The 27,559-nt window shown below is 43.3% G+C and overlaps 1 protein-coding gene across 1 annotated transcript; it reads left to right on the top strand.

Annotated features, from left to right (window-relative positions):
- Positions 1-566: 566 nt before the first annotated feature.
- On the top strand, positions 567-27,122 carry LOC136424503 (AP-5 complex subunit sigma-1-like). Its single transcript, XM_066413117.1, has 2 exons — positions 567-927; positions 26,002-27,122. Exons 1-2 carry the CDS (start codon positions 649-651, stop codon positions 26,368-26,370), a joined length of 648 nt encoding a protein of 215 aa, XP_066269214.1. The 5' UTR covers positions 567-648; the 3' UTR covers positions 26,371-27,122.
- The last annotated feature ends 437 nt before the right edge of the window (positions 27,123-27,559 follow it).

The following is a 27,559-nucleotide window of genomic DNA, read 5'->3' on the forward strand; positions in this document are numbered from 1 at the left end:
CTATCAACTAGCCCACGACTGAAGAGACTGTCATTCAAGCCGTGGGTGCCAATGCGAAATCGTGCCAAGAGTGAACAAGCATATCGGGGACCATAACTGAAATGACTAGGTTTGGAAGGTCGTACACATTTAAATAGGTACAGCCGAAACTTAGAGTAGCTGTAACTTCGTATTCCAACATCCAGACGCTATATTTAAGCCTTGTTTTCCAGCCACAGCTCGATAATCGGAATACTTATAATACATGACTGAGGAAGCGCTACACATAATGCACCCAATAAAGTTGCTGAATTGAAATTCTCACAATGTCGCTTGTTGATTTATGATTCCGCACTGCGTTTTCTCAAAAGTGTCGGATCAAGGTAACAAGCAGAGGAGGGGTTCCGGCTGGTTTTTGACGTGTTTTGGGGCTTTTTTGTCGGGTTTTGTCTTTTCAAACCAGCCGGAACCCCCTCCCTGCTTGGAGAGTATGAAAGTGACTAGTACATGTACTAACATTATGCATATAACGTTTTGTTTTTATTCAACGGAGTTTGTTTCTTTTGCAATTTGGATAAGAGAGATGGTCTCCAAATTTTTGCATGTGTTTCCAATAGAAATCGCTAAGTGGCAGTTCAGTTCTTCACGAGCATTTCAGATCCTCTTTCAATGACCTTTGGCCGCTCCGCCATTTTGACATGGTTCACTTCATCAGAAGTTGCCATGGTCCGCTCCGTGATAATCCAGACAGTCACACCGGGCCCATGTAGAGTTCTGTACGCCCAGACGTACGGCAGTGATGCTGACCAGCCCGGCCAGACGGGTAGCCTGGCACAGACGGCGGCACGAGGGCGTCAGAAGGAGCGGGTGGCTGCTGTAGCCCGGCAGGTGCAGTCGGAGTGTTCCTTCCAGCACCACTGTGCCGCGGCAGACCCTGTGGGTGAGGAGGTATGTGCTTTCACTGTCCCCAAGGGAGCGGTGTGTGTGTGTGGTGTGGTGTGTGTTTGTGTGTGTCTGTCTGTGTGTGTGTGTGTCTGTGTGTGTGTGTGTGAGTGTGTGTGTCTCTCTGTGTGTGTGTGTGTCTGTCTCTGTGTGTGTGTGTGTTTGTGTGTGTGTGTGTTGTGTGTGTTTGTGTCTGTGTGTGTCTGTGTGTGTCTGTGTGTGTGTGTTGTGGTGTGTGTGTCAGTCTGTGTGTGTCAGTCTGTGTGTGTGTCTGCGTGTGTGTCTGTGTGCGCGCGCAAGGGCATTCATGGTGGTTTGACCTAGGGTGTAACGTTGGTTAACATAAAATCGTCATTTTTCCTATAATGGTTGATTGAAATCAATCTGGCAGAAAAATAAACCATCCCTTTTTCTGTTGTTCTGTCAGTATCATGTATTACCTTTGCACTAATGCTATATATGTTAGATTCTCTCTAGTCGTGCTGACACCATAATATTTCAACTTGAAACTACCGTCTGCCGCACGCAGAATGACAGTGCTCTTGGACATTATTCCGGGAGAGAAGATTCGTCATTAATATATGCCGCTAATTAGCTTTTTATACAGCAGCTGTTGTGCCCATCTTGACTTGAAGAGAGTGCCAAGGTCATATAAATGTGACCAAAGAAAAATAAATACACGACAAAACGGTCGTACCACACACATCAGGCCTTCGGTAACATCCCGTTTCACTACGAACACGAAAATGAGACATTCGGCCAAAATGGAGACATTTTGGCTTAACTAAATTAGAGATCTGCGACATTTGAAAATGTAGCAGTTTGAATTGCCCCTATTTGCGACATTTTGGGTTTATGGACTACAGCTGTTGAAAAGTGAGACATCTGCAGCAGAAAGTGAGACATTTGCTTCTGCCCCAAAAGATGTCGCATTTTGAATTGCCCCACCCGCGGGGTTAAATGAACACCGCCTGCACATCGTAGAGATGCGTTTCTTATCACGCCCACTGCTGTTTGCGAGCACATGTGCGAACGCGGCCGGGACTGGAAGCGCGCGAGCGGCGGGGAGGAAATCTGATAGCGGGCGGCGCGGCCGTGCGGCGCGGCCGTGCAGCTCGCGCCCGTGCGGCGAGCACATGTGCGAACGCGGCCGGGACTGGAAGCGCGCGAGCGGCGGGGAGGAAATCTGATAGCGGGCACGGGCGCGGCCGTGCGGCGCGGCCGTGCAGCTCGCGCCCGTGCGGCGCGGCCGTGCAGCTCGGCTCAAATTCTGGGTATGTGGTAAAACGGCTCAAAGGTCGCCAGACTACCTTTGAACCAAGAACCTCCTTGGTTCAAAAGAGTCAGTGGCTCAGCGTTTTGCCCTTCTAAAATCCCCGTCCGAGTCGCTATTTATTTTAGGATAGCTATTGAATCTCTTGGTGCCCGATAAGCTTCACGACGCCGCGCTGCGCGGTCGGATTTGTGGGGTATATTCTATGGAATCCACACACAGAGTACAAAATATATAAAGAATTATTATTATAAAGTTATTCTGTGTAAGTTCGCCAAAAATACCGCTGGAAAAAGGAACTTCCGGTTTGCGGGTTACTGTTCGATTGTGGCACATTTTATAATAGTGCCTGCAAACTTGAAAATATTGCCCAAATCTTGGTCGTAAACAATCATTTCCGTAAGCATAAGTTTATATCTTAGATTTTACCAAAATAATTGTATATTGCGGGAAAATGCTTGATTGTTTTCGACCCAACTTAGGGGCCTGTTTTGTAGGCACGGCACTGCCGGCATGCCGGACACAATGATTTATCCCCGCGCCCAGCTCCAAATAAGGCATGACCCGAACGAAAGACGAGAATTAATGTCACAAAAACGTAGGAGTTGGTTGGCTAAAGCGGTTACGAACTTTGCCGACGGCAAATGAATGCATAAGTGAGGTATCATCACCAGCCACGCGGCGCGCCTTGGGTCCCCGAGGAGCCGCTGATATATAAACAACAACAAACCGGCCAAGACGCTGATAAAGAAGGAAACACAAGCATTAAGGCATTTGAGAATAGAGGAACGTTCTAGAAACATTTTAGACTATGTGGTATGTAAAAATATGTGTTTTGTAGGTGAACTAGGACTATGGTTGACGAAAGTTTGGGGCAGGCTTGTCTACGGAGCATTGTCGGTCGGATTTTTTCCAGCTGCGTGCCTCGTGTTATATAACGGAGTTCTGAAACAAATCAAAGGAGCGAGTAGAAACAAATTATCCCAACCGATATTCGAACCCACGCCGAAACCGGCAGCCCAGATCACAGGCACGCACGGTCGCGACCCGTTAGACTGGTCAGTTGGAGGCGCTTGAACCCCCACTGTTACACTTCCTCGGAGGAAAATTGGCGGACGTAACTAAGTTTTGTTGAAATCCTACATAGATATCAAAGGTAACGGTATCATATTTTGTACATGTAACGTGTAGTCCCATAAAGGAGGTTTCAACACGGATGTAGAAAGGTCTGCGTTCGCGGAGCTTTACCCTTTCTCATCTGCTTGGAGATTAGACTGCGGATAAACGCTGACCGGGACAGGGTCACATAGTAATGGCCGGATGTGTGAATGGGTGGCAGATGTCCTACAAACCCTTGTTACAAAAGTTTTCACAAAGGACTACCAGAACTGATGAATTTTCATTCAAATCTAAAATACGAGTCCTACATGTTACAGCCACGTAGTCAGACCTATTGAATTGTGGGGATTTGTGCGATATAAAGACTTATATTACAGGTATATTTACAAAACAATTCACGGTGCGAAATATAAAAAAATACTTACGGAGAATGCGACAGGAATATCCCGACGAAAGTTTGACGGAAGAAATCCCTTATGCTGGCATCAGTCACTTTTAAATTCATACTTCGAGCTTCCAGGATGTTGCAACATGTGTCTACATATCAGTCCCGAATACATCGCAGGTCGACAGGAGACATTTTTAATTTTTTTGACAGCCTTTTCCCGCCACGATTGAATGACGACGTCTTGGCTCACAGACAACTTTGCGTAGAGTTTTCCACAGACAGGGCAGAAAAGGGGGCCGGTATGAGTCATCCGCAAATGTTCCGCTATTCTGTAGCACACTGTGACATTGATGTACTACACTGTGGAAAAGGACAAAAAAATACCCTACCTCGCCTGTTGTGAGTAAAGATATGATGATCTCGCAATGACTCGGGTGTTCTTTGGATCCTGCCTGATCCCCCACCTTCCTGTTTCTTCTTGAGGTAGAATATCCACCGGCTTTTGCCGCAGTTCTCCGGTTGTCGAGCAGTGAACAATTACGGAATATTTCTCGCCCATGCCGTCCGCGCGCTGTCCACAACTGGCCAAATGAACCTATTGCTTTCGCGCCAATATTCTGTAACGAGTTACATATGTGCGAGCAGGTCCCAAGGGAGGACAATGCAGCCTGCCGAAAATGAAATACAGGACTTGGACATACATGACCCATTGGCAATATTCGTAGAAAGCTTTTTCTGGATGTTGGCTGTAATATATATATTTAGTCTCTACCAGACAAACCTCGCCGGCTATAGGGAAAATATTTGCCAGGGGAGTTTGGCCAAGGAGGGTTGGACCCTATCTGCGTAGCCGACTCCCTTCATTCATACAATAAATGAGGTTTTATCAAAACCTCCTTGATACAATGGCTATAATTTCTACTATTTCCCCAGCGATCCGCGGGGCCTGTGTTGGATCGAGGCTACGGAAATCACAAAATTTCTTCAGATAGCAACGTTACATACTGTAGTCCTTGAACACAGTCACACACACATAAATTCCAAGTCGGCCACTGAGAAGACCCTTTGGAAGTTTGGTGCCTGGCTGCCCTCTCTGGTGGACTGGAGCTTCTTTGGCTAGTTTATTAGATTTGGGCACCGTGTAGATCTGCTTGGAGATTAGGCAAATGTGCCCGCGCGTCTGTGAATAGATCCCCGATCAAAACAATGCGCCCCGCCACATGCTAGCGGCAAGCCAGGTTGAGGACATTCAATGACAATACAACAACACAGTAAAATTCTCCATACATGTATTTGCAACATCGCGGCGCGGTTTAATTTTTTTGTCTTTCGAACAGTCGTGTTTTAGTTTTGAAAAAAATGCCCTTCCGCAGTCGGTGGAACCACCTCCTTGGTTAATTAAAACCTCCTTGGTGGAACTAACAACCCCATTTTCCCAGCGTGGTCGCGGACGTGTTGAGACCACTGGAACTGGAAGTTCTGTGATCTTATCTTCTGTCAGCCTGCTCAAACAATCGACCGACTCGCTAAAATCAAGCGAAAGTAAACCGAAACAATTTTACGTGACTCTGGCTTTCCAAATGTTTGCAAATGACACGTGCAGTCCCTATGAACACCGTTGTTACGGGCTCGGCGGTTGCAATGCAGTGATGAATGACGGCGTCTTTGATTTGTCGGAAGTTTCGCGATGGGCGTGGCCTGTCGCATGCGAAATTGTTATTTTCCATTCCAGCAGTTACTAATGTCCTTGCTACGACTTGCTGGTGCTAAGATAATCATCAAGAATGCTAACCGTCTGAACGAAAACAATATCGACTCCTAGGCTCGTGATCTGTTAGAATTTGTTAGAAGACTCAGAACGTCACCCTGGAAAGTTGATTCCCAGCGACCGGACGTCAATTACTATTCCCCAATACAAAGATGTTGCTTAGCAGGTTTTAAAAAAATCCTATCTTAGGAAACTTACAAAAGTTTGGTGTCCACGTGGACCGATGTGAGTGCCGATCGATCAACAGGGGGTCCGGGGGACATTTTAGAAATTCAAACCCTCTGAAAGCTGTTAAACGCATGCGCGCATTTCCAGATGCAAATTTTCATTGAGTAAAGTGGGCTTACCGGCAGCACATGAAAACCTAGCATGTAATTTTCTATCGCACTTTCACCCAATAGCATCGACGTCAAAACCACACGTCTCCTTTGACTTTGTTGACAAATGTACGTTTTGTCTTGAAAAACTGACCTGAGAAGCACAGCGCTCAGGTCATCAAACCTTACTACAATCCTGCGAAGCTAAAGTAACCGTTGAATAATGTCCGAGGTTTTTTGTGTACTCTACAACTACAGGATTTCCCGCGAAACCTTTCAATCGGTCACTCCCACAGCAGAGCTTCTAAAAAGATCGAAGGCAGACCGCTGTCCACCACTCTGCTACCATGGTAACCGTGCCCGACTCTGTCGCAACAGCCCAGCATGTTTGCTACATCAACGCTTTTGCTTGTGAACCATGTGCAAGGGGGCACTCGGGAACTTATCAAATGCAAGTTTATCCGACGTGCATCAAGCTAAATTGATAGAACTTATCGTTTTGGAGCCCTCTTCATCTATATACAGGACGAGAGGTGCTTGCATGCACTGTGGTGTTAGAATCGAACCGTGGCCGTGACATGCGTGACGCAAAAGGGGGAGGGCGTTCGAAGCCGCGGTAACTTCGTTACTTCGATCCAAGTTTATATTCGCGACATGAACTATCAAACCAAGACCCAGGTGTGTTTTTTCGTGTGTGTTATGTAGCTTTATGCCCCATGTGTAATACGAAGCCACAATTTTCGTTTTTGTAATTTAATGTCATTTCTCAATGTCGTATCTTGTCAGTTACATTTTATCTATTTAGGCCGGCCATTACCTGTTTTGTTTTAAGTTCTCGGCCGTCATATTTTTCAAGATGGCGCCTTCTTTCAAACAACGCGTGGTACCGGTTTCCTTATTACTTGTTGATAACTTCCGTGAATTCTTTGGAACGTTTTGATAAGTGATGTATGGTCACAGTGTATGATTTAATATTTCCATAAGTACGATTGCTGGACATTGGGCACTCAACCTGACGGATCCTGGCAACTCTAGTAATGTGGCAAACAAGGCGCACTGAGCGGCTCCTCCCCTCAGCGCAAAACGCCGCTCGGCACATGATGAGAGTCGCAAGCCACCGTTTGTATTACATATTGATATATACATGACATGTATCAAAGGATCTTTCATTATTATATCTATCCACCATAAATATCAAGATATCTGAATCCACAAAATAACGTCGCGTTTCTTATTCTAACCTTACCACAATGTATGCGCGCGCTCCGAGTGGCTCGCAGCCCATTTTTACACACTATATATACAGTCAAACCTGCCCAAGGCGACCACCCGGCGGACCGAGCAAAATCGGTCACATGATTCCAGGACGAGGTTTTCAAATGCAGTACGTGAAATGGATGGAAAATTATGTGAATTTAGACAGCATGACCCCCACCAGGTTCAATTCTCATTGACAGAAAGATTACATTTTCCGTTATCGTTGTAATAATTGTATACCGCTACATCGTGTACAAATTTTCGTCATAATTTTGGGTACAAAACAATGGTTGCCACGATGATCTCGCAGCGCCTTATGGCATTCACACGTTACATTGATAGTACACACACGCACGCACATCATCGAAGTGCCTAAGACAAATCCCTAGAAAACACCTGCTGGTCCCAGCCTTTTTTGGGGCGCCGACCGCTGGATAAAAGGGTCAAAAAGTTTTCGATCTGACAACGAAAGATGAAAGGGCTCTGTGCGACCGCATCGAAAGGTAAGACAGTGCAGTAGAACGCACAGCGTCCAATAAAGGTTTGTGAGATTCATGGAAATAAAAAGAAAATAAGAATATTAATTTTCATCAATAACTAGAGTATTCGTAAATGTTCATACACAAAAGCATCGTGTTTTAGAAAGGTCAGCGGTACGCCAAATCCGGGCCACGCCAAATCCAAGATATCGATGGCGTCGGGACCAAGGAACAACATTTCTCGCCCGATGTTTTGCCCGCCGCGAAGTCATTTTTCGGCGGAATTTAGTAAGATACAGACACATTGTTGTTGACAATACAAGAAATAGATAATAGTTTCTGTGAAATCTGACTTGCACTACGTATTCGTTTTGAAAATTGAATTTAAACCGAACTGAGTTTTTCGGTAAACTATAAGATAACGACAGGCACAACAACATCACAGACATTTGTCTTAACAATTTGTTTTATTAAAACACTTCATTGAGGAGTCGATGCTATAACATTGCCATTCCATATATTTTGTCCTTATTTTTGTCCTTCAAAGTCTTGAAAACATTTCCGTGAATCCGACAACGAAATGATCCGATGTCACCACACGCTTGAAAATTAGACGACCGCCATGAGCAGGGATTGTGCTCTGTGCGGTCCCAATTCGTGGTGGTCGCGGTCGCGTTGGACGGGTGGTCGCCTTGGGCAGGCAGCTTAATGCTTGTGCCTATGGGGAAAATTTTCGGGACCGAGAAAAAGCGGTCGCCATGGCCAGGTGGTCGCGTTGAAAAGGTGGTCGCCTAGACAGGTTTGACTGTATGTGTTTGAAGGTTCTGAAGGGAATAAAATTTTAGTCCCAGTATCCCCATCACCCCCTCCCCCCACCACCCCTTTGGCATTTTTCCCCTAGGCCCTCCCCCAGGTCAACATTTTCTCGTAGGACCTCCCCCCTAGACGACCGGCCCTCCCCCTGTAAATTTCGAACAATCCCTAACCAAACTGGTGGAATTGTTATAATTTCGGCAATAATGCTTTTGGTTAGGTTACGTTTGCACGATTATACCATTCGCCAAGGATGACATGCACTTGGTGATCTAATAATGATTCAGTCTTGTGTTTTGGACGGCAGTTGTGTGCATAGGGGAAACAGTTCGATTCATTATATTAGAGTTCAGATTGTAATTGATTGGGAATGTTGCGAATTGATATTAGTTCTGACAAATGTAGCAGCGTGTTTAGATCTTGATCGCGTCAAAGACAACACTCATGAACATCTGTGTAGCGTTATGAAATAAATATTGTTACCCTTCTAATTCTTCTGCTAAAACCAACCTTTAAAGTCCAATGCGATCCTTTATCTGGAAGTGCTACTAAAGCGGTGCATGTTCGGTACTCCACATACCGCACATAAAGTTGTGTTCGCGAAACAATTCTTATAAATCAGGCACACTGAGGTAATAACATGGTCTTTAAAACACGCACACACGCACATACCACAGTTAACTTTGTCAAACAAACTACAATGTGCGCGCTACATCGCGTCATTGCCCGTCTATGGCGGAAGCTGTTATTGAAGACGTAAATGTTGAGAATCCTTGTAGGATCCTTTTAGGATTGATTTTACATTTTCAAGTGTCAGATATCCTTTCAACTATGCAACGACCCTTACTATCACTTGAGACTGCGAAAGTGCTGAAAATATATTCAGAATACTTTTTTTTAGAGCGGTACCAGTTTGACCACCTGTTGACGATCTGACTTTCGGTAATTTTGCGGTGATTTAGATGAGCGTAGATCGTCTGAATATATGTAAAATGTGTGGGGTGGAACCAGCTGTGCATTGCAATTGGAAAACTTGTGTTGCGCCACACGTCGGAGTACGGTACCCCAAAATACTATCTGTTAAAAAGCCATAGGCTGAAGATCTTACGCCTCCATTCTACAAGAAATGTTGCGAATTGATATTGAATCTAATAAATGTTTCAGCGTTTTAAAATCTTAATCACGTAAGAGACAACACTCATGAACATCTGCGGAGTGTTACAAAATAAGCATTATTAGCTCTTTTTTTGCTTAAACCAACCTTTGAAGTTTTAACTCCATCCCTTGCCTAACGCACTACTGCTATTCGAGTGGCTCGGTAATCCCCACCTCCCAAAAAATGTTGCGAATTGATATTGAATCTAATAAATGTTTCAGCGTATCAAAATGTTAATTACGTAAGAGACAACACTCATGAACATTTGTGTAGTGTTACAAAATAAGCATTGTTAGCTTTTTTTTGCTTAAACCAACATTTGAAACTTTAACTCCATCCCTTGCCGGACGCACTACTGCTATTTGAATGGTACTCGGTAAGGGCCCTGTCACACCTGTGCGTATATTCAAGTGCGTATGGGTTCCGCAGTAATATTGGTTTAAGTGAATTTTGCGAGGAGGAAGTTGAGAAGTCTAGTTATTAAACCAAAGAAATTACTTATTCGGCTGCAAACTTAACCTAAAAATATTAATACGCAACTCCTTCGGGCTTGTATATACGCAAAAGTGTGACAGGGGCTTAATCGCCGCCTCCAAGAAATGGAAATCTGTGTTGTGTTATCAAATAAGCATTGTGTGTGTGTGTGTGTGTGTGTGTGTGTGTGTGTTTGTGTTTGTTTGTTTGTTTGTGTGTGTGTGTGTGTGTGTGTGTGTGTGTGTGTGTGTGTGTGTGTGTGTGTGTTTGTGTGTGTGTGTGTGTGTGCAGTCGCGCGCGCCTGTGCATGTTAGGGCCCTGTCACACTTGTGCGTATATCATGTCCGTGTCAGCTGCGTATTAACATTTTTGTCATACGCCTGCGTGCGCACAATACGCACCTAATGCGTATCCCAATCATTTTGTGAAAGTTTTAGGTACGCAAGCACACGCAAGGTACGGCCCAGTACGTCTGATATTTTTGAAACTACCGAAAACTTTCGTGCGAACGTTGTTACGCAGCTCACACGTGTTATAAGAACGCAGTGCATACGTCTGACATCGGTCGAGTGGGGTACGAGCGCGCTTTGTGTTTGTGCTTCAAACGCGGCAATACGCTTCTCTCGCGGCACGATCTCTGCGCAGCGTACACATAGCGTATCTGCAGCGCAAATACAACGCATGATGATCGAACGTATAGCGAATAGCAATATACGTCACGAATTAGTGCCGTTCGTCCAGCGATCGGGTCGTGCATTGTACGTATCAGTGACGTATAATAACGCTCAGATAACGTGTGGATAGCGTACATATAGCGTACTCGACGAACATCCGGGGCATATTCCAGATTTGCGACTTCATTGGTCGGGTCGGGTATTCGATTTAGTTAATGGCAGAGAGGAAACAAACACAGCCAGCAAAGTGTATATAACTTTTGATTTAAATAATCATTGAAATGCCCCACACAAATCTGTGCATTTTACATACACATAAATGTTCTACCTTATGTTACTTGTGGAGGCGTCTTATATAAATAACACTTTTCGTAACTACTGATATCAACGCAACCAAATTCACGGGGTAAATAAAGGCTCTAAATGTCATGGTGTGTTCCAAAAGTAAAATTGGTGTCCCTGTTTCACATATACAAAAGGTCCTACTTGTCGTCAGCTATGGAGGCGTCTTCCCATAACAGTTTAAGTAAATACTAATATCAGTGCAACCAAATACGCTCATAGTTCGATTGGCATAAGTCGGGAGTGTGTCAGGCATGCGGTCGGCAGACGTTGTGTGCGTCCGGAATACGCTCAGCATACGCACCTGATCCGCAGCTATTCGATGCAAGGATAACAGTATTGCGCACTTCATACGCAGATCATACGTGTATCATACACTGAATTCGTTACTCATACGCTATATGTGCGCAGCGCATTTTGAGCGTACAACTGCGTGTTGTCAAAATTTGATACGGAACTCAATCGGCATTGCTTATACGCCCGAGTGTGACAGGGGCTTAAGGGCCCTGTCACACTTGTGCGTATATTCCAGTGCGCATGATTTCTGCAGTAATTTTTTTGGGGTTTAAATATTAGACAAAACAGTAATGGCGGCTAATTTAGAACGTGATCTAGGCTCGGTTGTGGACTGGGGTGACAACTGGCTAGTAACTTTTAACTCCTTAAAGACAAAGCTGCTTTCCATTAATAGATATCGAGAACCCTTTCTTCCACCAATATCTATGAATGAAAATGAACTACAAGAGAGTGACTCCTTCCGACGTCTTGGTCTTATCTTTTCCGAGGCCCTGTCCTGGCACGGTGGTCCTGGAGAAGCTACATAGAGTCCATCGCCAAATCCGCTGCAATGACAGTTGGTTCGCTTCTCAGGGCCAGTCACTATCTTACTCCCGAGAGCATACTTTACCTGTAGAAATCCACCATTCGTCTCTGCATGGAATACTGTTCACATCTCTGGGCTGGAGCTCCAAAGGATTGCTTGAATCTTTTAGACCGCATCCAACGGAGAATCAGTGTGGTCATTGGTCATCGTTTGGCTTCTAAACTGGACTCCTTGTCTCACAGACGTGACATTGCCTCCCTGACTCTATTCTATAGATACTTCCACGGCCAGTGTTCCGAAGAACTTTCACAACTCGTCCCACCACAGAGACTTTTTCAGCGTACTACCAGGTTCTCCTCTGACTCACACCACTATACTGTACAACTACCTGCCTCAAAGTCATTCTACAGCAACAGCTCTTTTCCACGAACTGCAAAACTTTGGAATTCCCGCCCAGTCCACTGCCCCCCCCCCCCCCGAATACAACCTACAAACCTTCAACACCGTTGTCTCTCACCTATAGGCCCTGTCACACTTGTGCGTATATACAAGCCCGCATGAGTTGCGCATGAACATGTTTTGGGTTTAGGTTAAGTTTGCAGCCGAAGAAGTAATTTCTTTGGTTTGGTAACTAGACTGCTCAACGTTGGGTTAAAGTAGAAAACAGCTTCCTCCCCGCAAAATTTACTTAAACCAAATAAAATGTTACTGCGGAACTCATGCGCGCTTGAATATACGCACAAGTGTGACAGGGCCTATGCCACATTAGTTCAATTAGTTCAATGCCGAGAAGTGGCCTCTTACGGCCTTGCATTGAGCGAGATCGTTAAAAAAATTGAGGGGAGGAAGTTGTTTTCTACTTTGACCTACCGTTGAGCAGTCTAGCTATCAAACCAACGAAATTACTTTTTTCGGCTGCAAACTTAACCTAAACCTCAAACATGTTAATACGCATCTCGCATATACGCACAAGTGTGACAGCGGCTTTACTCTGTGTACGTGTGTCTGGAAGGGCCATGGAAATGTTTTTTAGCAGCGTGTTTAGATCTTGATCGCGTCAAAGACAACACTCATGAACATCTGTGTAGCGGCGTTATGAAAAAAAAAATTGTTACCCTTCTAATTCTTCTGCTAAAACCAACCTTTAAAGTCCAATGCGATCCTTTATCTGGAAGTGCTACTAAAGCGGTGCATGTTCGGTACTCCACATACCGCACATAAAGTTGTGTTCGCGAAACAATTCTTATAAATCAGGCACACTGAGGTAATAACATGGTCTTTGAAACACGCACACACGCACATACCACAGTTAACTTTGTCAAACAAACTACAATGTGCGCGCTACATCGCGTCATTGCCCGTCTATGGCGGAAGCTGTTATTGAAGACGTAAATGTTGAGAATCCTTGTAGGATCCTTTTAGGATTGATTTTACATTTTCAAGTGTCAGATATCCTTTCAACTATGCAACGACCCTTACTATCACTTGAGACTGCGAAAGTGCTGAAAATATATTCAGAATACTTTTTTTTAGAGCGGTACCAGTTTGACCACCTGTTGACGATCTGACTTTCGGTAATTTTGCGGTGATTTAGATGAGCGTAGATCGTCTGAATATATGTAAAATGTGTGGGGTGGAACCAGCTGTGCATTGCAATTGGAAAACTTGTGTTGCGCCACACGTCGGAGTACGGTACCCCAAAATACTATCTGTTAAAAAGCCATAGGCTGAAGATCTTACGCCTCCATTCTACAAGAAATGTTGCGAATTGATATTGAATCTAATAAATGTTTCAGCGTATCAAAATGTTAATTACGTAAGAGACAACACTCATGAACATCTGCGTAGTGTTACAAAATAAGCATTGTTAGCTTTTTTTTGCTTAAACCAACCTTTGAAGTTTTAACTCCATCCCTTGCCTAACGCACTACTGCTATTCGAGTGGCTCGGTAATCCCCGCCTCCCAAGAAATGTTGTGAATTGATATTGAATCTAATAAATGTTTCAGCGTATCAAAATCTTAATCACATAATAGACAACACCCATGAACATCTGCGTAGTGTTACAAAATAAGCATTGTTAGCGCTTAAACCAACATTTGAAGCTTTAACTCCATCCCTTGCCTAACGCACTACTGCCATTCGAGTGGTACTCGGTAATCCCCGCCTCCCAAGAAATGTTGCGAATTGATATTGAATCTAATTAATGTTTCAGCGTATCAAAATCTTAATAACGTAAGAGACAACACTCATGAATATCTGCGTAGTGTTACAAAATAAGCATTGTTAGCTTTTTTTTTGCTTAAACCAACCTTTGAAATTTTAGCGCCATCCCTTGCCTAACGCACTACTGCTATTCGAGTGGTACTCGGTAATCCCCGCCTCCCAAGAAATGTTGCGAATTGATATTGAATCTAATAAATGTTTCAGCGTATTAAAATCTTAATCACGTAAAAGACAACACTCATGAACATCTGTGTAGTGTTATCAAATAAGCATTCTATGTGTGTGTGTTTGTGTGTGTGTGTGTGTGTGTGTGTGTGTTTGTGTGCAGTCGCGCGCGCCTGTGCATGTTAGGGCCCTGTTACACTTGTGCGTACATATATTCACGTGCGCATGATTTCTGCAGTCATTTATTTTGGTTTAAGTAAATTTTGCGGGGAGGAAGTCGTTTTCTACTTTGACCTACCGTTGAGCAGTCTAGTTATCAAACCAAAGATATTCCCTTTTTTTCGGCTGCAAACTTAACCTAAACCACAAACATGTTGAAACGCATCTCGCATATACGCACAAGTGTGACAGGGGCTTTACTCTGTGTGTACGTGTGTCTTGAAGGGCCATGGAGATGTTTTTTGACCGGACATTCCTCCCCATTTAGATATCCCTCCCCCTTTATGCTACCCTAGATTAACAGTACATCTTTTTTGTTGAAAATAAAATTATTTTGTAATTTCCAGGTTTGGCCTGTTTTGTCGACTTTTTAGACCATGCTTTGCTGGAATTCGGAAACCAATGCGCACTTACATTTATGGGATAAACAGAATTACTTGAAAGAACGATTGTTGAAGTGGTGGTCGTTGGTTGGCAAGTTCTTAACACACACACCCAAAACAATGTCTCTGTTTTTTGATGAGATAATAATACAGAACGAAAAATGACCAGCTCAAGTGCCCTTGTGTGTCTGCTTTTCGTCCATTCCCAAGGAAAATGTACAGCGGAAGCATAAATTTGTAATTGCAGATATCTAAAGGTTATTTGAAGCCACATTGAAGTACTGAAATCAAGGAACGTTGTACGTAGTCAAGTTGTCCGCGTGTATAGCCGGCCCAATTGCGCCGTGCTTTTTGTGAAACTTTAATTGTGTTTTCAAAGGCTCAAAAACGTTTAAGAAAGTATCAAATTGTCTAAGTTAACACAATTCACAAGTAATGGAAAGTGTTGCTGTTCAGTTAAAAGGTCAACAGACCATTGAAAACTAATAAATAATCTTACAACGATTCTCAACATATTGTTATTCCCCCCAATACATATGCCGCCATTCTAGGAAGTCTGCGAATGAGGCTAGGATCACCTTCGCTTGGTTCTGGACCTGCCCCGTAGAAAATCTAACAAGCAGGCTCTTCTACATGTGCCCTTTTTCACCCAAAATTTGCATCGAAATCGGCAATATATCAGAGTAACTGAAACCATCAGAATATGGTCGAAATTTATTGATATATAGTAGAAGATGAGCAACACTTCGTCCTAGACTGTAAATTATACGATAGCGAAATAAGTGTATTTTTTAACCTTATTAAAGAAAAATTCCCATATTTCGAATATCTTAATGCAACAGACAAATTCAAATATTTATTACCCCTGGATAATCCTTGTATTAGAAATATTGTCTGCTCATATATTTACACATGTACAAAGAAGCGAGAAGAAGTCGACTCTACTGGACTAGCTTAGTTTAATAACACGTTTTGTCTACACTATATGTTTGCAGCTTGTCTTGTTGTATTATGTCCTTGTATGTTCCATGTGTTAAGTTAGACGACCTGTACCTAGCCAAGCGGGGCATGAATGCACAATAAAGGTATTTCTTTCATTAATTTGTCACCTCATCATTAGATAAAAAGGCCACAGTAAAACTTAAATATTGGGGCTATGAAAATCGTACGACGATAGATGAAATTTTGAACATTGCCCGACGATCTGCGATGGCTGATTTCGCCTACGATTTACCTGCTATCATCGTGCGATTTACGGAAATGCTATCGTAGGTGCATCGTAGGTTTTATGTTACCGGGGCTTGGTAATGAAATGGTTGGGACATGTTCGACGCATGTTCGGATCATGTTCGGCGCCAAAGATGACGTGGCCTAAAACTGGACAGACAGCTCCCGAACTACAGCCGAGATGGGTCGGCTAGCGTTCGGGAGCCATGTTCGGCTATGTGTAACCAGGGCTTTATTCATCGCCGAGCGTCGTGCGACGGAAAATACAATCTAAAGGGATTCCGAACATGTCCAAACTGAATTCATCGTCGTACGATTTTTATTGTCCACAATGCAGGCTTCACTACTGTCTTTTTTCTACTGTTAAGGTGACAAATTCATAAATTTCGACCATGTTCCAATGGCTTTAGTTTTATCTGCTATTGCCAGGTTGTTGCTTTTTAGCTACCAAAACACAGAGAACGGCGCGCTCGCAGTGGAGCCTGCTTCTAAAGCCCCTGTCGTTATGGGAAGACGCCTCCATAACTGACGACAAGTAGGACCTTTTGTCTATGTGTAGCATGGCCACCAATTATACTTCTGAAACACTCCATGACATTTAGAGCAATTATTTACCCTGTGAATTTGGTTGCGTTGATATCAGTAGTTACGAAATCTGTTAGTATAAGACGCCTCCACAAGTAACGAAAGATAGTATGTAAAATGGACACATTTGTGTGGGGCATTTCGATGATTACTTAAATCAAGAGTTATGTACACTTTGCTGGTTGTCTTCCTGGTTTCCTCTCTGCCCTTAACTAGATTGAATACCCGACCCGACCAATGAAACACCCAATCTGGAATGTACCCCGGACGTTCGTCGAGTTCGCTATATGTACCTTCTCCGTTCGTTATCTGTGCGTTTGTCATGCGTCACTGATACGTACAATGCGCGGCCCGATCGCAGGATGAACGGCACTAATTCGTGACGTATATTCGTATTCTCTATACGTTCGATCATCGTGCGTTGTATCTGCGCTGCAAGTGCGCGATGTGGTCGCTGCACAGAGATTGTGCCGCGAGAGAAGCGTATTGCCGCGTTTGGAGCGCAAACATAAAGCGCTCGTACCTTACTCGACCGATGTCGGGCGTATGCACTGCGTTCTTATAACGTCTGAGCTGCGTAACAACGATCGCACGAAAGTTCTCGGTACTGTAATTTAAAAAAATATCAGGTGTACTGGGCCGTACCTTGCGTGTGCTTGCGTACCTAAAACTTTCACAAAACCGATTGAAAAGCGCATTAGGTGCGTATTGTGCGCTTGCCGGCGCATTATAAAAACGTTAATACGCAACTCACACGGACATGTTTTACGCACAAGTGTGACAGGGCCCTAAGTGCGTATATTCAAGTGCGCGTGAGTTGCGTATTAACATTTTTTGGTTTAAGTAAGGTTTGCAGCCTAGTGATCGAACCTACGAAATCACGTATTCTGCTGCAAACTTTACCAAAACCACAAATATATTGATACGCAACTCATGCGGGGTGGTATATACGCACGGGTGTGACAGGGGCTTAGGGCCCTGTCACACTTGTGCGTATATTCAAGTGCGCGTGAGTTGCGTATTAACATTTTTATGATTTAAGTTGTTGTCTACTTTGACCCACCGTTGTGCAGCCCAGTGATCAATAAGAAATCTCGTCTTCGGCAGCAAACTTAACTAAACCAAAAACATGATAATGCGCAACTCATGCGCAATTGCATATACGCACAAGTGTGACAGGGCCCACGTGTAAACGGTGAAGGTACAGTGCCAGCCGAAATCCAACCCATGAAGCCTTATAAAGAAGCCCTGTACTTTTGCTTGATTTGAACCTTTTTCTTCGGATAGAGTAGCGCAAAGGCGTCCAGGTGGCTATCCAGAAAAGGAACATGAAGTAAAATCGTACGACGCTGGAAAGATTTTGAACGACGCTCGATGAAAGTTGATTTTACCTGCGATCATCGTGCGCTTGACGCGGTATGCTGTCATGGGTGCATCATAGTCGTACGATGTATCTGACTAGTGACTCGAATGGGCCCTTAGCGGGGAAAATTCCTGTTTGACGTTAGCAGCGGGCGGCAACCATTTTTGCAAGAGTCGATGAGTATTTGCAATTGAGCTGATTATAGCATGCTAAGTAACGTTTTCGTAGCCATTGTTTAGCCATATAGACAGATAACATGACAGAGGAGTAAGCCGGCCCGGGACCTTGGGAGAACTGAACTTCCCGGCCAGCTAACTTCTTCGGGATTTTATCTGTCTATTTTGTTGCCAATATCTACTCTTTCAAGCGACCTGTGGAGTGTAGTAGAGGCTAGTAGACCATAGTAGAGGCTAGCCATTCTTAGCTACCTTCACGTTGGCCAGGGTGAGGTTTAATTTAGCGTCACAGTCACACTACAAAACACCTGTCGCAAATACTAGTACAATAGAAATGAATAAACGCCGAATTAAGAATCCAGCCATAATTTACATCTATGGATCCAGCATCTATGTGGATTAACTTGTACAGCTGGAGTTCAATGCGTATGATGCCGTCTTATTCTTCTCGCCAAATTCTTAGTGACTTACGAATACCAAACAACTGCCGGGTATGATTCGCCCACCTCATTTTCCCGGTTTTATGGACGAAGCTATGTTTTTTTCGGCTGAGAATGAATGAAGATAATGAAACCCGGATATTTGAAAAGTGACTACAAGCCCAATATCAGGGGCTTTGTAACTTTGCAGAGGAAGCGTTACGTTATGTTGTCTAGTGAAGACACTCACCCTTCCATTCATAAGAAACTCACTAGATAAGCATTTGCCGAGTCCATATTTTTAGGGCTTCATCATTGTACATGTATAGCGAAAAGATGATGTAAGGTATTATTTCTATGCAACTTACAGTAATATTTCTATGCAACTTACCTCTGTTTTTAGAGGGGAAAGCCAGCCAGCAAAAAGTAGTTGACCGTAGAGGTGAAAGGCTAATATCGTTTGTTAATCTGCCCTTATTTGCCCATTAACGAAAAATGGACGTAAAGTAGACAATGTGGAGCCATGTTTATAATCATCGAAGGTCTGTTACGATAAGTGTAGGAGAGGAAATTGTGGAAATACATGCGATAGTTATATTATATCTTTTACTACCGCGAAATCAAATCACCGCGAACTTAATGCATTTACAATCTTCTCCTGACCTCGTTCGGCAGAGTGTTGCATGCCCTTGTGTCTAGGCATCCTGGTTCCCGTGTAAAGCAGTTCCCAAACACCCGAACGGGATCATTTTTGACCCCAGGCGTGGATTTTGACGTGCTTTTTGAACATGTTTGATCTGAAAAAAATCCTTCCGTGACTCTGTCATTTGACATCTATTCTAACCTCTCCTTATTTTCTAGGGAAATCGGCACAATACTGTTGACATTATACAGGAAGGTCTGTGTTGTGTCCGCTGGGGTCATTTTTGACCCCAACAAAAATGATGTGCTGTTTTTGAGACCTGTCCTCTGTAACTCCTAAACTTCTTATCATATGACCACCAAATTTTCAGAGGATGATGCACATGTAAATTGATATTACCATAACAAATTCTATGTCATAATGACGTAATATGACGTCATTATGACAAAATTTTATGTGATTCTATCCGCCATCTTGGATTTTGACGGATTACGTCATCAAATCAGCTTAAAATATCAATGTTAAACCATAAAAGTTACATTGGATTACATAAGATGATAACAATGTAAGAAAATACATTTGGCGTACCAACATGTCATTTTTCGAAACGTCATTTCTTGAACTGAAATTAAAAGATTTGGTAAAATATGCCTGTCAAAAACCCATTGCCATGGCAACACAAAAAACCATGAACTTGCTTTATTAATTTGGAATTTTTGTTAAGGACATTTTATGAAAAGTCACCAAGTTTGGTAGCCCTCGCGTAAGCCGTTCATTTGTTATGCAACATGAAATTTTGCATGGGCTTCAAAAATCCTCTCCCGGTCTAAATAGGAATAGTTCAAGACGTGGTCCTTCTGATCGTTTTGCATAAAATATGATAATGAACGGGAATTATTCATACCTAAACATGCCAAAACATTCCTCTTACATCGATCAAGGAGGTTAAAATTTTAACCTACTTGCATCGATGAAGCAATGTACCGATAACAATCACCGAAAAAAGTTAAAAGGGAGGTTTTACTGAACGAAACATTTTGGGGTCATTTTTGATCCCGTTCAGTCATTTTAGTTGCAAAAATAGGTTAGGTTGTTTGAGGGTTAAACAGCCTTAGTGTAGTTCACTTGCATATTCCATCTTTTTCAACTTCATATTTCTGTGGGGTTAAAAAGTTGCGGTTAGTGTGCAGAACCTGTAAAAGTTATTTTTCTAGGAAAGAATTACCGTCGTGTTTTACATACTAGTATGTCCTGACTGCAACAAGAGCGCTGTTCTGCTCAGGAAAGTATGCTAAGTGTATTTTCAGAATCTCCCTGTTGGGACTCAAAACTAGCCCTGCTGTTACATCTGCTTGGATATTATAAATCTGTAAGAGATTGGCACTGATTGGAGCGGACAGAAACGCCTTCTTCCTGCCCTGTGTTGCGTGTTGTTTTGGTATCCCCTGGGACTTGCCTATGCATATGTGACGAAACTAGCGGGAAGCAAGACACTCAGCATGGCCGAAAAAACTGTTCAAGCTCACCATTCAGGATAATGTAGTTATTACTGCAGTGACAGGTAGGACTCAGGTAGACTTTGTACATATGCCAACGAAACAAGACGTGGAACTTCACAGGACCATCTGCGGACAGATTCCCAAAGTACGAAGTAAGGTCTTCATTTATTTTGTTTATATACAACGGGGGGAGGGGGGAAGTGAAGGGGGAGGGTTTTCGCTACCATTGTCCATCGTACACAGTCAACAGCTAGAAATTTGCGAATGATGATGGGTGAGCACACACCGGGTTTCATTTCTGTCCTGGGCGTGGATATGTTCACATACGCCGATTGAAACGACACGTGATAAATGTGATTTCCACGAATTCAGACAAATTTGGTGGTTTAGATATGGCGGGAAACGACATAAATTATTTCCACATGTCGTCCTTAGAAGTTAGATACTAGTATCCATCTGGTTGAAATGGTTGGGTTTCGATCGGCATTGATGAAAATAGACACGTTCTGCTTGTTGCGTTCTGCATAACTGAGCGACAGTATATCGTTTATACTCTTCAAAGTTTTCGCAGGTATTGAACCGAAAAAGATCCTCAAAACGATGTAGAATAAAGTTCGGGAATTGTGCCCTGCGTACAAACGTGCTCTTCTACATGTACTAGTCATATGGTATACAGTTTCAACGCTTGGTGCTAAATTCGTTACTGCATATTTCCCATGGTCATAATGAGGCTCGAGGACGTCTTGTTCGTATCAAGCGCGACAGAGAACGCGGGAAGACAATCAGAGCCTGGGAGCTTCGGAATATGGGGTAATTAGGGACAGTACGATTGTATGTCTGGTGCGTTCAGGGACGGGATCCATTTTTCCATGATATAGGTTTTACCATCGTCCTCTTCTGATGCGGTAGATAATTTCACGACCCTACCGTAGTGCTATAAAAGTTATCCATTTAAAACAGGTATCTGTGGGTAGTTTTAGTTTAAATGACCGTGGTTCCTAGTCTATGTACCACCCCCTCCCTAATTAGCGTACGTTCCCTTAACTTCGAAGCACATGTGCCTAGTCCTAGTACAGGACTCACCAGCAGACACCGGTAGCCTGGAATCCCGAGTCTGTATAGGTTTGGCTTCCAGAGTTACCCTAAGGGACATATGCTCTCCACAACTGCATCACGTCTGTGGCGTTCTGTTCTTGTTTTTTTGTTGTTGTTTTTTTGTGCTTTATTTTGAGAGGCTGGTTTTCTGAGCGACGCGCCTTTGAATAGATTCTTACTGAATTTGAATATTTTTTCAAAGTATTGCAACTTTGAAATGTCACGGAGATGTTATGGCACTGTGTGCTAGTCTCGGGTAGCCAACGTATTTGTTGGCTGACAGGCAGCACATGTGCCCCTACGCTATTTGTAGGTGTGGTTGATAGGGATTTAAAATCATGCTCAACCCTAGAGGAGAGTGTTTTGGTTCGCTTTGATCCTTGGTGCCGCGCAGACAGATTTGCCAGTCTCACTGTTTATCATATGCATAGAAAGACTTTCACGGGAGCGGTCACGTGAGTGTCCAAAGTCATCATGCCGGTGGTTAGGACTCGTCTCTACCAGACTAACTACGTTGACCTTTCATTTTAGAGAGAAATTTGCCGGGGGAGTTTGGCTACCATAGGGTTTGAACGGCCGCGCTGTTGGAGTGGGGAAATGTTATGGTTGAGTGACTCTCCTGGCAAATCATTCTCCCCATAGCCAAGCACGACAATTATTAGACCGGAAACTTTCACGCCATGGGGGGAGGGAATCTCTTGGCCGGAGCAACACACCTCGACCCTACTTGCAAAACGACTATAATGTGTTGAAAAGACTTCGACCAAACGTGCAAAACGACTGTATAATGTGTTGAAAAAATTAGGTTGTAAATGTAAACAGTTTTATGGGTGTGAGGGTCACGCGAGAGTGGCACTGTTAACGTTACCGCGTGCGAACTGACTATCCTGGCCAATCATTGTTTCCCTTATTGCCGGACTTTCTACGACCCAAACCCCCATACGAAGGCCTGGTTGAGGCTCGCTACATGTGTATACATTATATTAACGTGCCTCGTCAGAAAAAAAAGTAGTTTTATGGTCAAATAAATATTCTTAGACATTTGTTATATGGTTTAGCAGCTGTTATGGTCCCATTTTCACGTCGTTTTGATTTTCATGTAAATGTAATGTTTTAATCGGTAAATATAGCGAGGCACTCAGGTATACGTACTCAAAGATAATGACGTTTTCGAAAATGATTACCAAACGTTTACAAGTATTTTATCAGTTAGCTGACGATTAGGCCATCATAAGGAAACGACATTAAAAATATACCATGTCTATGTAGGATTTCAACCAGACTTAGTTACGTCTCCAATTTTACTCTGAAGAACTCCGTTTATAACTCGAGGCCCGCAGGTGGAAAAAATCCGACCGACAATAGACAAGCCTGCACCAAACTTTCGTCAACCGTAGTCCTAACTCATCTAAAAAACACATATCTTTGTCGGGGGTCCCGTGCTCGAGGAGGTGCCTCGAACACGTTAAACAGCCTCATTACCCTACACATTGGGTACCTGCCTGTGGCACTGGCTGCAAATACACCTGATATTATGGCACTGGCTGCAAATACACCTGATATTATTTACATACCACATAGTCTAAAATGTTTCTAGAACGTTCCTCTATTCTCAAATGCCTTGTGTTTCCTTCTTTATCAGCGTCTTGGCCGGTTTGTTGTTGTTTATATATCAGCGGCTCCCCGGGGACCCAAGGCGCGCCGCGTGGCTGGTGATGATACCTCACTTATGCATTCATTTGCCGTCGGCAAAGTTGACGTAACCGCTGTAGCCAACCAACTCCTATGTTTTTGTGACATTAATTCTCGTCTTTCGTTCGGGTCATGCCTTATTTGGAGCTGGGCGCGGGGATAAATCATTGTGTCCGGCATGCCGGCAGTGCCGTGCCTACAAAACAGGCCCCTAAGTTGGGTCGAAAACAATCAAGCATTTTCCCGCAATATACAATTATTTTGGTAAAATCTAAGATATAAACTTATGCTTACGGAAATGATTGTTTACGACCAAGATTTGGGCAATATTTTCAAGTTTGCAGGCACTATTATAAAATGTGCCACAATCGAACAGTAACCCGCAAACCGGAAGTTCCTTTTTCCAGCGGTATTTTTGGCGAACTTACACAGAATAACTTTATAATAATAATTCTTTATATATTTTGTACTCTGTGTGTGGATTCCATAGAATATACCCCACAAATCCGACCGCGCAGCGCGGCGTCGTGAAGCTTATCGGGCACCAAGAGATTCACTAGCTATCCTAAAATAAATAGCGACTCGGACGGGGATTTTAGAAGGGCAAAACGCTGAGCCACTGACTCTTTTGAACCAAGGAGGTTCTTGGTTCAAAGGTAGTCTGGCGACCTTTGAGCCGTTTTACCACATACCCAGAATTTGAGCCGAGCTGCACGGCCGCGCCGCACGGGCGCGAGCTGCACGGCCGCGCCGCACGGCCGCGCCCGTGCCCGCTATCAGATTTCCTCCCCGCCGCTCGCGCGCTTCCAGTCCCGGCCGCGTTCGCACATGTGCTCGCCGCACGGGCGCGAGCTGCACGGCCGCGCCGCACGGCCGCGCCGCCCGCTATCAGATTTCCTCCCCGCCGCTCGCGCGCTTCCAGTCCCGGCCGCGTTCGCACATGTGCTCGCAAACAGCAGTGGGCGTGATAAGAAACGCATCTCTACGATGTGCAGGCGGTGTTCATTTAACCCCGCGGGTGGGGCAATTCAAAATGCGACATCTTTTGGGGCAGAAGCAAATGTCTCACTTTCTGCTGCAGATGTCTCACTTTTCAACAGCTGTAGTCCATAAACCCAAAATGTCGCAAATAGGGGCAATTCAAACTGCTACATTTTCAAATGTCGCAGATCTCTAATTTAGTTAAGCCAAAATGTCTCCATTTTGGCCGAATGTCTCATTTTCGTGTTCGTAGTGTTTGTTGAGTCGGTAGAACGTCACTCAAAGTCGACATCCACCGTCATGGCAACGTGTACATTATTCATGGAAAGTTAGCTGGATGCCGTAGCAATGGTAATACTACTATGTCCATGTGTTCCTTGTTGTGTTAGGAGCAAACTTTGAGGAAATACGTCCTCAGTCCACTATCACTTGCAACATTTAGACAAAAAAGTGTTCCTCACAAACCTTTGTCGTCTGCATGACAACAGGATTCTGGGTAATAATATGGCGGCGGGAAAATACACGTGCCGTAGGTTGTAGCAACAAAGAGGAGTTTTGATGATTGATCACACTTAGAATCCAGTTGCAGGTTAGCAAAAGAGATTGTAATAACTTGTCTTGTAAATGATTGTGTTTAGCAGGCAGGAGATGTGACATTTGTCTTATAAACCAGCGAACAACCGTGTAGTGTGATTCTCCCACGAAGCCCCCAGACTCTGTTAATAAGGGACGGAGAGTTTTTGACGTCGCCAACTTCTAATGCATGGTTATCGAAGCTTTTCAGCCAGTGTTCTGAATACGTTAGTCTATCCGGCTTGCATTGCTGGCGTTATAACTGATTTTGCATCTAGCACATATCCCTAAAATATACCGTTTCTAAAAATGGCGAATTTAAATACCCGTGAATTTATGTTAACCAATGTTACTTCTATATCAACCTACAATAACCAAATGTGGGTTAGGTCAGACCTCATATGAATGATGTACAAAACACAGAATACCAACTGCTAACTACCTAATACCAACTAAGGGAAGAACAACATAAATCTGAATCTGAATGCATTAAAGGCATATGGTGTCAGCTGGTTATATCGACTTGAATGACAGTCTGTCTCAGTTTAGGAATACTTGGACTAAGTTAAATTTTAGAGTTAGCTGCTTTTATTCAGAAGTTTATAGTGGTATGGTGGGTTATTAAGTGTTACTGAGTGTAACAGTAGCAGGTACTGCTGCATGCCTATGAAGCTGGCGACTATACTGATCAAACACTGTCATTATGTGGTACCAACTTACATGTAATACAATCATTATGGCACTTCAGCCATTTGCAGATGTAATATCAGATGTATAGATGACCAGATTATGTTGATTTATTGCACTGTTCACTCTAACGTAGTCGTACAGGTAATAATCCTATACAGTGTGTAAAAAACTACTGTATATGATGTAACTTGTAATTTTCTGCATTGAGAGAAGGGAATTAAAAAAAACCTTGTCAACTTCAGTGCTCATATCTGTGTTATAGGTGAGGAGACATCTTTCCCAAGAAGGAGCTGCCATTGTTCCACAAACGGGCACCTTCCAAATGCCAGAGGGAGAACCATTTGGAACTAGAGTGTTTACTGTGTGGCAGACAGCTGCAAACTGTGGCCTGTCGCTGGTCTGTGAGAACCATGAGAACCGTCAACAAGCCACGGCCGTGCTGTCCCAGATCTTCAAACTCCTGAAGCTGCACCTGAGACTGTTGAACCAACCTGAGGAAGTGCTGCAGAAACCAGAGAAGGTTGCAGCCATTCTGCACCATTTCTTACCTCAGGGACAGCTGCTGTTCCTAAATAGTAGAGCTGTGAGACACAAGGAGAAAGACTTGGAACTCAAGCTGTCTGGGAAATGATGTATGACTTTAGGGACAGCTGCTGTTCCTAAATGTTAGGGCTGTGAGACACAAGGAGAAGGATCCAGAGAATTCATGCTGTCTGGGAAATGATGTATGACTTTAGGGACAGCTGCTGTTCCTAAATGTTAGGGCTGTGAGACACAAGAAGAAGGATCCAGAGAATTCATGCTGTCTGGGAAATGATGTAACATTATGACTTTAGGGACAGCTGCTTATTTTCACAACCTGGTTACATAAACAGCCCTCAGGCTGGAGCTGTACCAATGATCATAAGAAATTGGATATCATTGGAATGGGCAGCAGATGAGCTTTTTAATTGATATATGATACAATGAAATCCATAAGATGTTCACAGAGATATGATTGTTGGAAATCAATAAGACGGGGATTGAAATACTTTTTTTGGGTTACTTGGAAAATTGCAAGTTGGCAAAAAATTTACTTGCAATTAGAAATATCAACTTGCAATATTTTAGTCGGTATGTAACTGCTTTTGCTCTACATACATACTCAGCCTGACATAGCAACTTTTATAGCATTATTAGAAGACAATAAACAATTAACATGTAATGTAGAAAAACCCATTCAATGCAGAATTGTATACAGTCAGTAGTAAACACAAAAGCTCAGTCGTAAACACAAAACAGTAACGTGATAGTATTACAACATGTACAACTTTAAAGAAAGATAAAGTAGCAACAATAACAAAATTACTCAAGTTTCTCCTGCAAATAAACTAGTGACTGAAACATGGTGCTTGAATTATTTACCAGCCTTATGACCACTGGAGGCATCGTGAAAATTGCTAGAGGTCAGCATGTTTTACATGTACATTGGCCATTCTGATTTTCTGACGGTGTTTGTTTTCGTCCTTTCCCAGCGCAAATTTCAGCCAAAAAAATTCTCAATCTATGAAGGGTTTTAGACGGTTTAGAACAAAAAAAGCATTGATTTCTGTGTTTCAATTGAAAATTTACCGTATTGCATGGGATGATTGTGTGTCAGTGTGTAACGAGATCAGCTTGTTCCCAGGCATTCATGGAATACAAACTTGTATTTTTCAACTTGAAAAATTGCAAGTTCATATCATTTTTACTTGCAAATCTTGAAAATCACTTGCAAATTGCAAGTTGCTTCATTGTATTTCGAACCCTGGATAAGAGCATTAAAAAAAGTTGGGCACCAT

Source organism: Branchiostoma lanceolatum, chromosome 18 (genome assembly GCF_035083965.1).
Source record: "Branchiostoma lanceolatum isolate klBraLanc5 chromosome 18, klBraLanc5.hap2, whole genome shotgun sequence".
In the NCBI taxonomy this organism is placed as follows: Eukaryota; Metazoa; Chordata; class Leptocardii; order Amphioxiformes; family Branchiostomatidae; genus Branchiostoma; species Branchiostoma lanceolatum.